Source organism: Arachis ipaensis, chromosome B04, assembly GCF_000816755.2.
Source record: "Arachis ipaensis cultivar K30076 chromosome B04, Araip1.1, whole genome shotgun sequence".
Classification (NCBI taxonomy): domain Eukaryota; kingdom Viridiplantae; phylum Streptophyta; class Magnoliopsida; order Fabales; family Fabaceae; genus Arachis; species Arachis ipaensis.
Genome location: NC_029788.2, coordinates 132,744,746 through 132,756,931, shown reverse-complemented (window position 1 = coordinate 132,756,931; position 12,186 = coordinate 132,744,746). Strand labels below are relative to the sequence as shown.

General features: G+C 34.3%; 3 protein-coding genes across 3 annotated transcripts in view; all 3 read left to right on the top strand.

The window, feature by feature from the left end:
- Positions 1 to 2,329, top strand: part of LOC107635698 (receptor-like kinase TMK4) — a 4,744-nt gene extending 2,415 nt beyond the window's left edge. Inside the window, exon 2 of the mRNA XM_016339249.2 lies at positions 908 to 2,329. Coding sequence (XP_016194735.1) covers positions 908 to 2,085 — 1,178 coding nt within the window. The 3' untranslated portion in view covers positions 2,086 to 2,329. The remainder of the gene's footprint in view (positions 1 to 907) is intronic.
- On the top strand, positions 2,339 to 3,537 carry LOC110271397 (LEAF RUST 10 DISEASE-RESISTANCE LOCUS RECEPTOR-LIKE PROTEIN KINASE-like 2.1). Its single transcript, XM_021122274.1, has one exon. It carries the CDS (start codon positions 2,623 to 2,625, stop codon positions 3,484 to 3,486), a length of 864 nt encoding a protein of 287 aa, XP_020977933.1. The 5' UTR covers positions 2,339 to 2,622; the 3' UTR covers positions 3,487 to 3,537.
- LOC107635702 (MDIS1-interacting receptor like kinase 1-like) lies at positions 3,578 to 10,955 on the top strand. The gene is made up of 6 exons (XM_016339257.2): positions 3,578 to 4,780; positions 5,107 to 5,148; positions 5,329 to 6,561; positions 7,409 to 9,286; positions 9,396 to 10,604; positions 10,742 to 10,955. Exons 1-5 carry the CDS (start codon positions 3,958 to 3,960, stop codon positions 10,595 to 10,597), a joined length of 5,178 nt encoding a protein of 1,725 aa, XP_016194743.2. The 5' UTR covers positions 3,578 to 3,957; the 3' UTR covers positions 10,598 to 10,604; positions 10,742 to 10,955.

Below are 12,186 nucleotides of genomic sequence, written 5' to 3'. Positions count from 1 at the left end.
TAATCCTCAACGTTTGGGTCAAATTCTAATTTGGTCCTAAATGATTCAAACATTCTATTTTTATCTCAAAAAGTTTTAAATGTGGTCCTACCTTTAAATTTGACAATAATAGTTAACAGAATGAGTGACGTGAACGTTTATAAGTTACTAGTTAAGTCATATCTTTTTTTATGTGTTAAAAAAACATAACTAAAACCTTCGAATAACACTTCTTCTCCTCCATTTTCTTTTTGTACAAATTAAAATTCAAAATTCTAACAATTAATAGTCAACGCTTTAAAATCAAAGAAAACATTTTTATATTAGTGATCTTTGGTCGATCGATTTTACTTACATACTGAAATTGAATGTTATTGACTCTTTAATATGCAAGTTGTTTGTAAGTTTAATGGTGAGACAATATTGAACTCACTTAAAACTTTTTTAGAATTGAAATAGGACCTTTAAAAGTTGTTGGAATTGAAATAAAATATTTAAATGTTAGGAACCAAATTAGAATTCAGTACAAATGTTGTAGACCAAAATAATACTTTACTCTCAAAATTTTATATAAAATACTATATATCTTCAATGTTAATAATTTTTAATATGTATAAATTATGTAATAAAATATAATTAAATCATCTTCTCATTTCATGTTCACTTCTTGTTATATTTATTATATGAATCAACATTTACTTTACAGTATTTTTTTTTTACATAATTTCATATCTGTTTTTGTCCTTTATTCTTAATAATATTTTGGACAGGTATTTAAAGAATCTAATTAGATTTTATCATGCTAACATACTTAAAAAATTTTGTTGATCCTTTGCTTTAGTATTATCAAACTAATTGATTTTTTTCTCAAAAGATTTAAATTATTGTTTGTAATTGGTATCCACTTCCTTGCATTATATACGTGCAGGCTTATCAGCAGCCAGTGTTGGAATTTTGATAACATGTGTGGTGGTTATTTACAAAAGCAAGAGGTTACAGAAAATCATGTTCAAGAAAACAATTGTTGATCGCAATGTTGAGGATTTGATACAAAGTTATGGGTTTATGGTGCAAAAACGATATAGTTATTCGCAGGTGAAAAGGATGACCAATTTCTTTGGTGAGAAATTAGGACAAGGAGGATTTGGTGTTGTATATAAAGGAAGTTTAAGTGACGGTCGTCACGTAGCAGTGAAGATATTGAAAGAGTCTAAAGGGAATGGAGAAGAATTTAATGGAGAAGAATTCATAAACGAGGTGGCAAGTATTAATAGCACGTCTCATGTGAATATTGTCCCATTTTTAGGATTTTGTTATGAGACAAATAAGAGAGCTTTGATTTATGAATTCATGCCAAATGGTTCTTTAGATAAATTTATTGATGAAAAAGCATCAAAATTGGATTGGAGCAGACTCTATCAAATTATAATTGGCATTGCTCGAGGATTAGAATATTTACATTGGGGATGTAGTACCAAGATTTTACATCTTGATATTAAACCTCAAAATATTCTTTTGGATGTAGATTTTTGTCCTAAAATTGCTGACTTTGGATTAGCTAAAATATGCACAAAGAAGGAGAGTATTGTATCTCTACAGTATGCAAGAGGAACAGTGGGATATGTTGCACCAGAAGTATATAATCAGATATACAGTGGAGTTTCTCGAGTTTCTCACAAATCTGATGTGTATAGTTATGGGAAGTTAATTCTTGAAGTAATTGGAGGAAAAGAGAATTATAATGATAAAGATACACGTACTAGTGAAATATACTTTACAGAATGGATTTACAAGGAACTGGAGCAAGATAATCTTTCAACAAGATGCTTGACAAACACAGAGAATGAAAATGATTTGGTAAAGAAGATTATTTTAGTAGGCATGTGGTGTATACAAAGAAATCCATCGGATAGACCGTCCATGAAAAGAGTGATAGAAATGTTAGAAGGACTACTTGATTCTATCCCATTTCCTCCGAAGCCAATGTGGTATTCTCCTCAAGGATCAAAGTTGCAATCTCCAGATATAGCTTATGACAATACACATGAGCCAGATTCATCAACTTCAGTGCAGAATGATTCCATCAATCCAAATGAGTTTGCCTAAGGCAACAATATTTATGTAATTATATTCTTGACACCACTCTTACATGGTATCTCTTTTTCTCAAATGGTATGTTTTGTGGAGCTATAACAATTTGTTGACGTGAGAAAAGTGAAGCTTCTCATTGTTTTAGGGGCACTTGGTAGTTATAGTTGTATATGAGTAGTGTGTGTAATCTTTTCTTTTGTTTTCTTTTCTTCTTGTCTTTACTTCAACTGCAAGAATCAAACCTCTTGTCTCACTGTGCAATCTGTCACAAACAGAACTTTAATATAGTTTGTTTTAGTTGGATTTTAATTTTACACCATTGATACTCAAATTTCTTCATATAATACGTACAATGAATAATATTACAATTTTATTCTGTATTTAAATCAAGTAAACTATCCGAAACATTACATTAGTTAGAGTAAAGGCAATTACTATCCTTTTCTTTGAAATTTCATATCTTGCAGTATCCCTTTAATCTTGTTTAACTATCTTATTCATTTTGCGAAGTTGATTAAACACAAACACTACGATCCTCAGCTATTTTCTAAAATGGCTTCTCTGCTTGTTATGCTTCTCCCTCACTTAATGATCCTCTTGATAATGATTCAGATTCCTCCATACTTAAGCTCCAATGATGATAACTATACAAGTTGTGCTGATACTCGCTATGATTGTGGGAAGATTAACAACATTGGTTTTCCATTCTGGGGAGGAAATCGTCCAAAGCAGTGTGGCCACCCTCTTCTACAACTCAACTGTGATCCTGATCATGCCTTTGCTACTTACATAACCATCAAGAACATGACATACCGGGTTTTGGAGGCATACTCGGAAAACCAAACCATGAAAATAGCAAGAGTTGACTACTTTGAAGGTTTATGCCCTTCAAAACCAGTAAACACAAGCCTTGACTTTGAGCTCTTTGATTATGGGCCTGGCAATAAGAATCTTACCCTCTTCTATCATTGTTCTTTAAATAATGGTTTGCCCAATTCCATCCCCGGATTTCTTAATTGTTTCTCAAATAGGACTTCAAATGAATACTTTTATGCTAGGCCTGAAGCTCTAGGTGCTCCTCCTTCTAGTGTTGTTTGCACAACAAGTGTGTTTATTCCATTGTTGTTGCAACTTGATGTTGAAGTGGAGTTGACATGGAACAACATAGAAGGTGCTATCCAAAATGGATTCTTGGTGAAATGGATAGGAAGTGTAACAGAATGTTTCAAGTGTATGAACTCAGGTGGAGCCTGTGGCTATGATTGGAATTCAAAACAGGCAACATGTTATTGCAAAGATGAGTCTAATTATTCAAATCTGGGTGATGGGCTCATCAAAACTTGTGATTCTTCTGCTACCTCACCACCTCATCAAGATGATCATGTCCTTCCAAATTCAGGTATGTTATATACATGATATATGGCTATTTCAATTGCAGGTATTTCCTGTAAGTAGCCGCTTAAACAAGTTTTCCTACCTTCCCTTCAATTTCTAAATTTATTATTCATGTATGTACTTTCGAAACAAATAAGCTAATGATCTAATATGCAATTCAAATAATTTGTTAGCCTTGCTTTGAATTTTCATGCTGTCGAAATTTCAACTATATATTATCCATGTGAAGCTGACTAGTGAGCAGTGACAACGACTTCGTGCACTGAAAAAGTCAGCGAAACGCGTTACTCCATTTCTTTGCCTCATTCATGTACTAATAATCTCCATGGATGCAAATATCGTTTACCTTATTTTTATTATATCAAGTCTTCGTCTCCTTTCTCCTTTCTCCTCTGTCTGCTGCATTTTGAAGTTTGAACCCAACTCCTATATATTTTCTTCTTCTTTTCCATCATCACTTCTCCTTCTTGTTCTTGTTCTGCCTTTGCAACAATGAAACCTCTTTGTCGTCTTCGCCGTCTATCTTCCATATGGATGTTCATCTTGGCTCTTATTGCCATGGCAACCCACGTTCCAACATCTGTAGGTGCTGCTGATAACGTTAGTTACTTGGCGTGCAAGAACACTTTAAGCTGCGGATCCATCAGCCAACTCACTTACCCTTTCTGGGGTCAAATTGACAACACTAATAACAGGTCAAACTATTGCGGTGAGCCTAACTTGAAGATCACATGTGAAGATAACAACAATAATAATGGAGTCCCAAAGTTCATAGTGGATTCTGTCAAATACAGGATTCTTGATTGGGACATCGGTAAAGAGAATCTGACAGTTGCTAGGGACGATTACTTTAGTACTAGCATTGATTTCTGTTCAGGAGATTTCAGCAACAACACCTTGGATGAAACCATACTTCAATATGATGATAACAGTGTTGTTAATATCACACTCTTGTACAAGTGTTCTTCAGAAACAAAGCCTTCGGATCAGTTTAAGTTTGTTCAAAGTTGCAGCAGCGGTAGTGTCTACTATGCTGAACAACAAGATAATGAGGCGCTGCCTTATTATGGAAGTTGCAGCACTGTTATTTTTCCTGTTTCAAAGGCCCTAGCTTCGACTTTTGCTAACAGTGCCAATAACCCCATTACTACTACAATTCAGCAAGCGTTGGAAAGTGGTTTTGGCTTGAAATTATTGCCTCAGATTGATGATCAGTGCAGAGGATGCACTAACTCAGGTGGCAATTGTGGTAGCAATGATGGACATTTCGCCTGTTTCTGTAATGATGGAACTCGTTCTAATTCTTGTTCATCGGGTATATATGTTTCTTAATTTCATGAACATGCATGCGCCTGTTGACTTCTATATTCTGTTGCAATAAATTTTGTCTATAAATTAAACTATGTACTGCCATTTTCATGTTGAAATCAACTCTATCAAAACAGGCTTTTAGCAATAAGGAAGTATAATCTTAAACCAAGAGGTTTTATAGAACCACTAACACTGTTACTTCCGTGTTACTAATTAATAGTGTTTTAACTGCATAGTTATATGCATTTCACGAGATTATTATGTATTATCTAAGTATTAATCTTGTCTTTAATTTTACCACGTCTAAGTTATTGATCTTTTAAATTTTAGGATCATCTTCAAAGTGGAACTGGCGGCTTAAGACAGCTATAGGTAAAAATAAAAGTTAATTAAAGTTCCTTTTACAATAATTATTACCATCATCTCTTTTGCTAGGATACAGTGGCTAGTATCTTTTATAATTAGAACAACAATCATCTTATATATATATACAAAAAATCAGTTACCGAAAATGTATTTTTAAAGTTATAGGTGTTCTTTCAATATATATAGGTGCAACAGCAGCTGGTGTTGGAATTGTTGTAGTCTTTGCTGTGGTCATTTGCAACCGCAAGAGATACTTCAGTTTAGCACAAAAGAGGTTAATCTTTGGAAAAACAGGGGAATCTGATGACCAGAATGTGGAGGATTTCATCACAACTTATGGCTTTCTGGCCCCAAAGAGATATAGTTTTTCAGAAGTGAAGAAAATCACAAACTCATTTTGTGATCAATTAGGCAAAGGGGGATATGGTGTTGTGTACAAAGGGAAGTTATCTGATGGTCGTCTTGTTGCAGTGAAAGTGATAAATGAATCAAAAGGGAGTGGAGAAGAATTCATAAACGAGGTTGCTAGTATTAGTAGAACATCTCATGTGAACATTGTCTCGCTTTTGGGATTTTGCAATGAGAGAAACAAAAGAGCACTCATTTATGAGTTCATGTCTAATAGCTCATTGGATAAGTTCATTTATGGAAATGGATCTCCAACTCCCACTTGCAATTTGGATTGGAACACATTGTATCAAATTGCAATTGGCATCGCTCGTGGACTAGAATATTTGCATCGAGGATGCGGTACAAGAATTTTACATCTTGATATTAAACCTCAAAATATTCTCTTGGATGAAGATTTTTGTCCTAAAATTTCTGATTTTGGATTATCCAAGATATGTCAAAAGAAAGAGAGTATTGTGTCCATATTGGGAACAAGAGGAACTATTGGATATATTGCACCTGAAGTATTTAGTCGCATGTATGGTGGCATTTCGCACAAATCTGATGTATATAGTTATGGCATGTTAATTCTTGAAATGGTTGGAGGAAGAAAGAACTACGAAAGTGGAGGGTCAAATTCCAGCGAGATGTACTTTCCAGATTGGATTTACAAAGATCTTGAGCAAGGTAACATACCATCTCATATTCACTCACTTGTGACAGAAGAAGAAAATGATCTGATAAAAAAAACTACTTTAGTGAGCTTATGGTGCATTCAAACAAATCCATCAGATAGACCATCAATAAATAAAATAGTAGAAATGCTAGAAGGACAATTGCACTCAATACCATTTCCTCCTAAGCCTTTCTTGTATTCTACTTCAAGTCTACCCTTACAAATTTCACATATATCTTCTAGCAACATGGATGATCAGTCCAATTCAATAACCACGGTAAAAGATGGCTCCGTAGAATCAAAGGAAGCAAAAGAGAGAAAGGCTGTGATAATTGGTGATGATTTTGATCCTTGATGTTTGATTGAGATGAGAGATAATTGATGATATTAAATTTGTTAGCTATAATTATCCAAGTGTGAGGATCTATAAATAGAACAGTGATGTAGAATATTTAACTCCTATTTAAACATATTTATTTAAGACTCTTTAAGAGAATAATTTGTTTTTATTTTATGAACTACTAAATTATCTAGCATATCTAATATTTTAGAGACCAATATATCACTCTAAGTTTATGTTAGTGCATGCATTATGAGAACGATTATTTTATGTGTACACTAAAATCAGTCACCAATATAAAATATATATTGGAATACAAATACACATTGAAAATAAATTAAACTACACATATATTTATATACAAATATATTGATGGCTGATTTTAGTGACTGATTTTGGTGTATGAATAGCATTTTTGTTATGAAATCTGTAAAAATCCGTGATCTTCACGTGCAGGCTTGCATGCGTGGTATAAAATAACAATAACAAATGCAGAGACCCTGGTTGTTTTATGCTAGAGACCACGTTAGTGGGTACATTTAGTCCAAAAGAAGCAGCTAGGTTAGCGTTGAATGGCAACAAACTAAGGTGTACCTTCACCTAACATTAGTCATTTTTTAGTACTATACTCCCAGTTACTCTGGCTTGCAATTGGCATATTATCCCTCGTTTTCCTACTCAAATTCTGTCATGTATATATATTCTATTGTTGGTGATGCATTGAGCTTCAATACTCTATTAGATTCATGAGATCTAATCTTTTTACTGGGTTCATGTTTGAATAAATCTTTTACGAGAGAGGTGTCCACTAATGCAAGGCAGATAGAATTATAACGAGTTTTGTAATAACATCATCTAAGTTTATTGCTACTTGCTCGCTCCAATGACATACCTCAAATCAGAATCCAAAATTATTATTGGCTTTTATACTCTAGTGCTCTTCTTCATGACCTCTGTCCTTTCTGATGAAGGAGAAGCTGCATACATGTTGAAGCTTATGAATGCACTCAAACCCCCTGGCTGGTCCAACACCACCCACATGTGCCACTGGACTGGCGTGAGTTGCAACAATCAAAGTAGAAGGATTGAAGAGATCTTTCTCAAAGAAATGTCACTGACGGGAACAGTTCCTGCAGGCCTCAACGACTCCCTCTCCCAACTCACATACCTCTATCTCTCCTACAATAACCTGGGTGGGCCTGTTCCCTCTCTCGCCAACCTCTCTTTCCTCCAAGTAGCGTACCTCGACAACAACAACTTCACCATCATCCCTCATGGTTGCTTCCATGGTCTTACTAGTTTGCAGTCCTTGCTCCTGAATAACAACACCAACCTCCCACCATGGAACTTTCCTACGGATTTGACTGCTCACTCCTCTCAACTCGATGTCCTCGATCTCTCTTCTACAAATCTCATGGGATCCGTACCCAACATATCCCATTCCTTCCCAACTCTGCGATATCTTTCTCTCTCTAACAACAACCTCTCCTCCATCCCTGAGGATTGCTTCCACAACCTAACCAGTTTGGACGTCCTCTCTTTGGCCAACAACACCAACCTCCTACCATGGACCTTCCCCCTCGATTTGACTCATTCCTCATTCAAACTCTCCTACCTCGACCTCCAGGCTACAAATCTCATGGGATTCCTACCAAACTTATCACATTTCTTCCCCGACTTGATTACCGTTTCTCTCTCCAACAACCACCTTACCTTCATCCCCCAAGGTTGCTTCCAGGCTCTACCCTATTTGGGGCTGCTGAAGTTGGGAAACAACACCAACCTCACACCATGGACCTTCCCCGACTTGATTCAGTCCACAAAAATACAAGAGCTCAATCTTGTTGCTACAAATGTCATGGGCTCTCTACCAGAAATATTTGACTCCTTGACAAGTTTGGAGACTCTTCTTCTCTCCAACAACAGCCTCACTGGTGTCTTGCCTGAGTCTTTTGGAAGGTCCAAGATTACCACATTGCACCTCAACGACCAGAAGGGCAAAGGATTTTCAGGTACAATGGATGTTGTTTCAAATATGATCGATTTGTCTGAGGCGTGGCTTCAGGGGAACTCATTTGATGGATATATCCTTGACATGTCTCGTTGTACTGCCTTACAAGATTTACGACTTGCGCACAATCGATTTACAGGTGTGGTTCCAGATTCTCTGATAAATCTCAGTCGCAAGAACCTGCAAACTGTTATTTTGAACAACAACTTTTTTCAGGGTCCTATGCCTAACATTTTAGGAGATTCTGACAGTACGAATGTTGGAGATAACACCACCAATGCCTTTTGTCGAGACGACTATGATCCTTGTGACGAGAGAGTTACCATTTTGCTTGAAATTGCATCTGCATTTGGATATCCTTATTTGTTGGCCCGTTCATGGCGAGGAAATAATCCATGTCATAATTGGAGTTTTGTTGCATGTACTGCGACTATGATTACAACCGTGAATTTGACAAGGCAGAATTTGACAGGAACTATCTCAGATGCATTTGGTAAATTAACTCATTTGGAAAACTTGTATCTGAGTGGTAACAATTTAAACGGTTCAATACCTGAAAACTTCACATCTCTTCATCAACTCAAGAATCTCGATGTCTCCAACAACAACTTATCAGGAAAAATTCCCAATTTCTCACGTGGAGTATACCTGAATACTGAAGGTAACCCTTCGTTTGAGAGAAGAAAACCTTCGGGCAAGAGAAGAAATCCACCTGCTTGGATCAAAGGTACACTAATGATCTATTTACAATGCAGTATCAGTTTTATAGTTGTAGGGCTTTCTTTCATGGATATAAGTCGCTGTTTGAAATTATACTTTTCATTGCAAGCATGCAGGCGCAATAGCAGCAGCAGCAGGTATTGGAGGTCTTGTTTTCTTGGTTATAATAATTTGTAACCGAAAGAGGTGTCTTAGCTTGTTACAAAGGATTTTGTGGAAGAAAACAGGACCATTTATTGATAATGAATTTGAAGAATTTATGAAAACTTATGGATCTTTGATGTTAAGGAGATATAATTATTCTGAAGTGAAAAGTATGACAAACTCATTTCGTGATAAATTAGGAAAGGGAGGATATGGCATTGTATACAAAGCATATTTAAGTGATGGTTGTCTGGTAGCAGTGAAGGTATTGACCGAATCTAGCGGAAGTGGAGAGGAATTCCTGAATGAGGTAGCTAGTATTGGTAGAACTTCTCATATGAACATTGTCTCGCTTTTGGGATTTTGCTATGAAAAATATAAAAGGGCACTCATCTATGAATTCATGCCTAATGGTTCTTTGGATAAGTTTATCTACAAACAAGAATCTCCCAATGCTATTTGTAATTTGGATTGGAATACATTGTTTCAAATTACAATTGGTATTGCAGGAGGATTAGAATATTTGCACCGAGGATGTGCTACAAGAATTTTACATCTTGATATTAAACCTCAAAATATTCTGTTAGATGAAGATTTTTGTCCAAAAATTGCTGATTTTGGATTGGCAAAAATATGCAAAAAGAAAGAAAGTATTGTATCTTTACAAGGTACAAGAGGAACTCCGGGATACATTGCACCAGAAGTATTTAGCCGAACTTTTGGTAAAGTTTCTCACAAATCTGATGTGTATAGTTATGGAATGTTGATTCTTGAATTGGTGGGAGGTAGAAAGAACTACGACACCGGCGGATCACTTACCAGTGAAATGTACTTTCCAGATTGGATTTACAAGGATCTCGAGGAGCAAAATATCCTCGGACGGGGTTTGTCCACTACAGAAGAAGAAAGTGATATGATAAAGAAAATTACTTTGGTGAGTTTATGGTGCATTCAAACAAATCCATCGGATAGACCATCAATAAACAAAGCAGTAGAAATGTTAGAAGGACCACTTCAGTCAGTGCCATATCCTCCAAAACCTGTCTTATATTCTCCTCAAATGTCTATCTCACAGTTTTCACGAATCTCCTATAACAGTACATATGAGGAGGATTCTGAGATTGTTGAGGAGACTATTTCCATCAATAAAATGAGTTCAAAATTTGCAAAGTAAATGTAATGTAAGTAATACTCACTGTGATTGTAGTTTTGCATGCATTTTCCCCTTATGAGACATATATTGCTTTCCATAATTTTTTTTCTTTCTTCTTTTTGGCCCTTGCATTCCTTCTATTAAAAATAGTAAAAACAATTGCAGGAAATGAGTCACTTCTTACACCATTTGATTGCAAAACAATCCGGAGCTTGAATTGAAGCAATGAATAAGCTGATACTTCAAAGACGGTTGGTATTGAATTCCTCCGTGAAGCTATATTTGAATGAGGTTATTTTTTTTTTAATGCATTTTTATCAACACATGGACAGATAATAAATACATATATAGAATAAATTATATTTCATTTAAGTTTTAAGTTTCAATGAATTGAATATGTATATGGACGAGTAGATGGTGGTGCGGTGGGTTAAGCAAGAAATACTCAAAATGCCTATTAGTACTTATAGAAACAGAGGTTCTTATAAATCCAATTAAAATCAAATTAATCTATGAATCTGATATGCTTTAATTTTATAGTTTCTAGTTTTTCTTAGTGACAATTTACAGGTTTGTGAATTAAGAACTGGTGATACCGGATTGAAAGTGACAATTTCCTCATAAACTTTCCTCAGAGATTTCAAACTTCATTAGAGAATATTTCCACATTTTACCTGAATTCCAACATCACTTTTAATTAATAGACTTAGTCTTTTTATATGGTGTTTATCCTTTTTTATTTTTGGTTGTTATTGGATCGAAGTTGTTTCTTTCTTCTTCCTATCATATGTTTTTATGGAGATATATTTTTTTCTAAACTGTTGACTTGTATATATTTTTGATCTATTATCTTTTTTTTGTTCCATCTTTGTATATATATTTTTTATCTGAAGATGTGTCTTAAATTTGTTTACTTTTCTTTTTCCTTAATCTCTTGATTATTATCTCATCTAGGTCTGATGATATTAGTATTAGTAAAGTTAGTTCCTACCATCAATGAAAAATATAAATGAATAATATAAATGATGTTTTGAATAAATAAACTTTTTGTTATATTACCTGTTTTATTGTTGTAATAGGAGTTGAATTTCTGTATTTTTTGTTGGGACAAATGCCTTTGGTAATTGTGTATTGTTTAGAGCATAGTTAAAATCCTTTTTTTTTTATTTCAAATATAAGTATGAAGTTAAATTTTTCGATTGGGATGATACTTAAGTGTCATTGCTATCTTGGAGTGTAATTAGATTTAAGATAGTTGTATTCAATTATTTTTTTTCTCTATCAAATAGTACAAAAGTTATTGTAGCACTTTGATCTAAAATCTTTAATTTAATTTTGAATCTATAATAATTATTGAATTAGTAATTTATAATTTGATAGAATTTTTTATGATAGGTATAATTTGATAGAATTTGATAAAAAAATTTATAATTTGAATCTATAATATTTTTTTTATGTTGTAACACAAAAAAAAATTTTTTTTGTGGATTTTTCTTTGATATATACTTATTCTTCTTCTCCTAGTATATACAATTTTTCAATGACATCTATAATAGTGAGATTAAAAATTTTTAGAATATGTATATTTTGTATGTGTATATATATATACA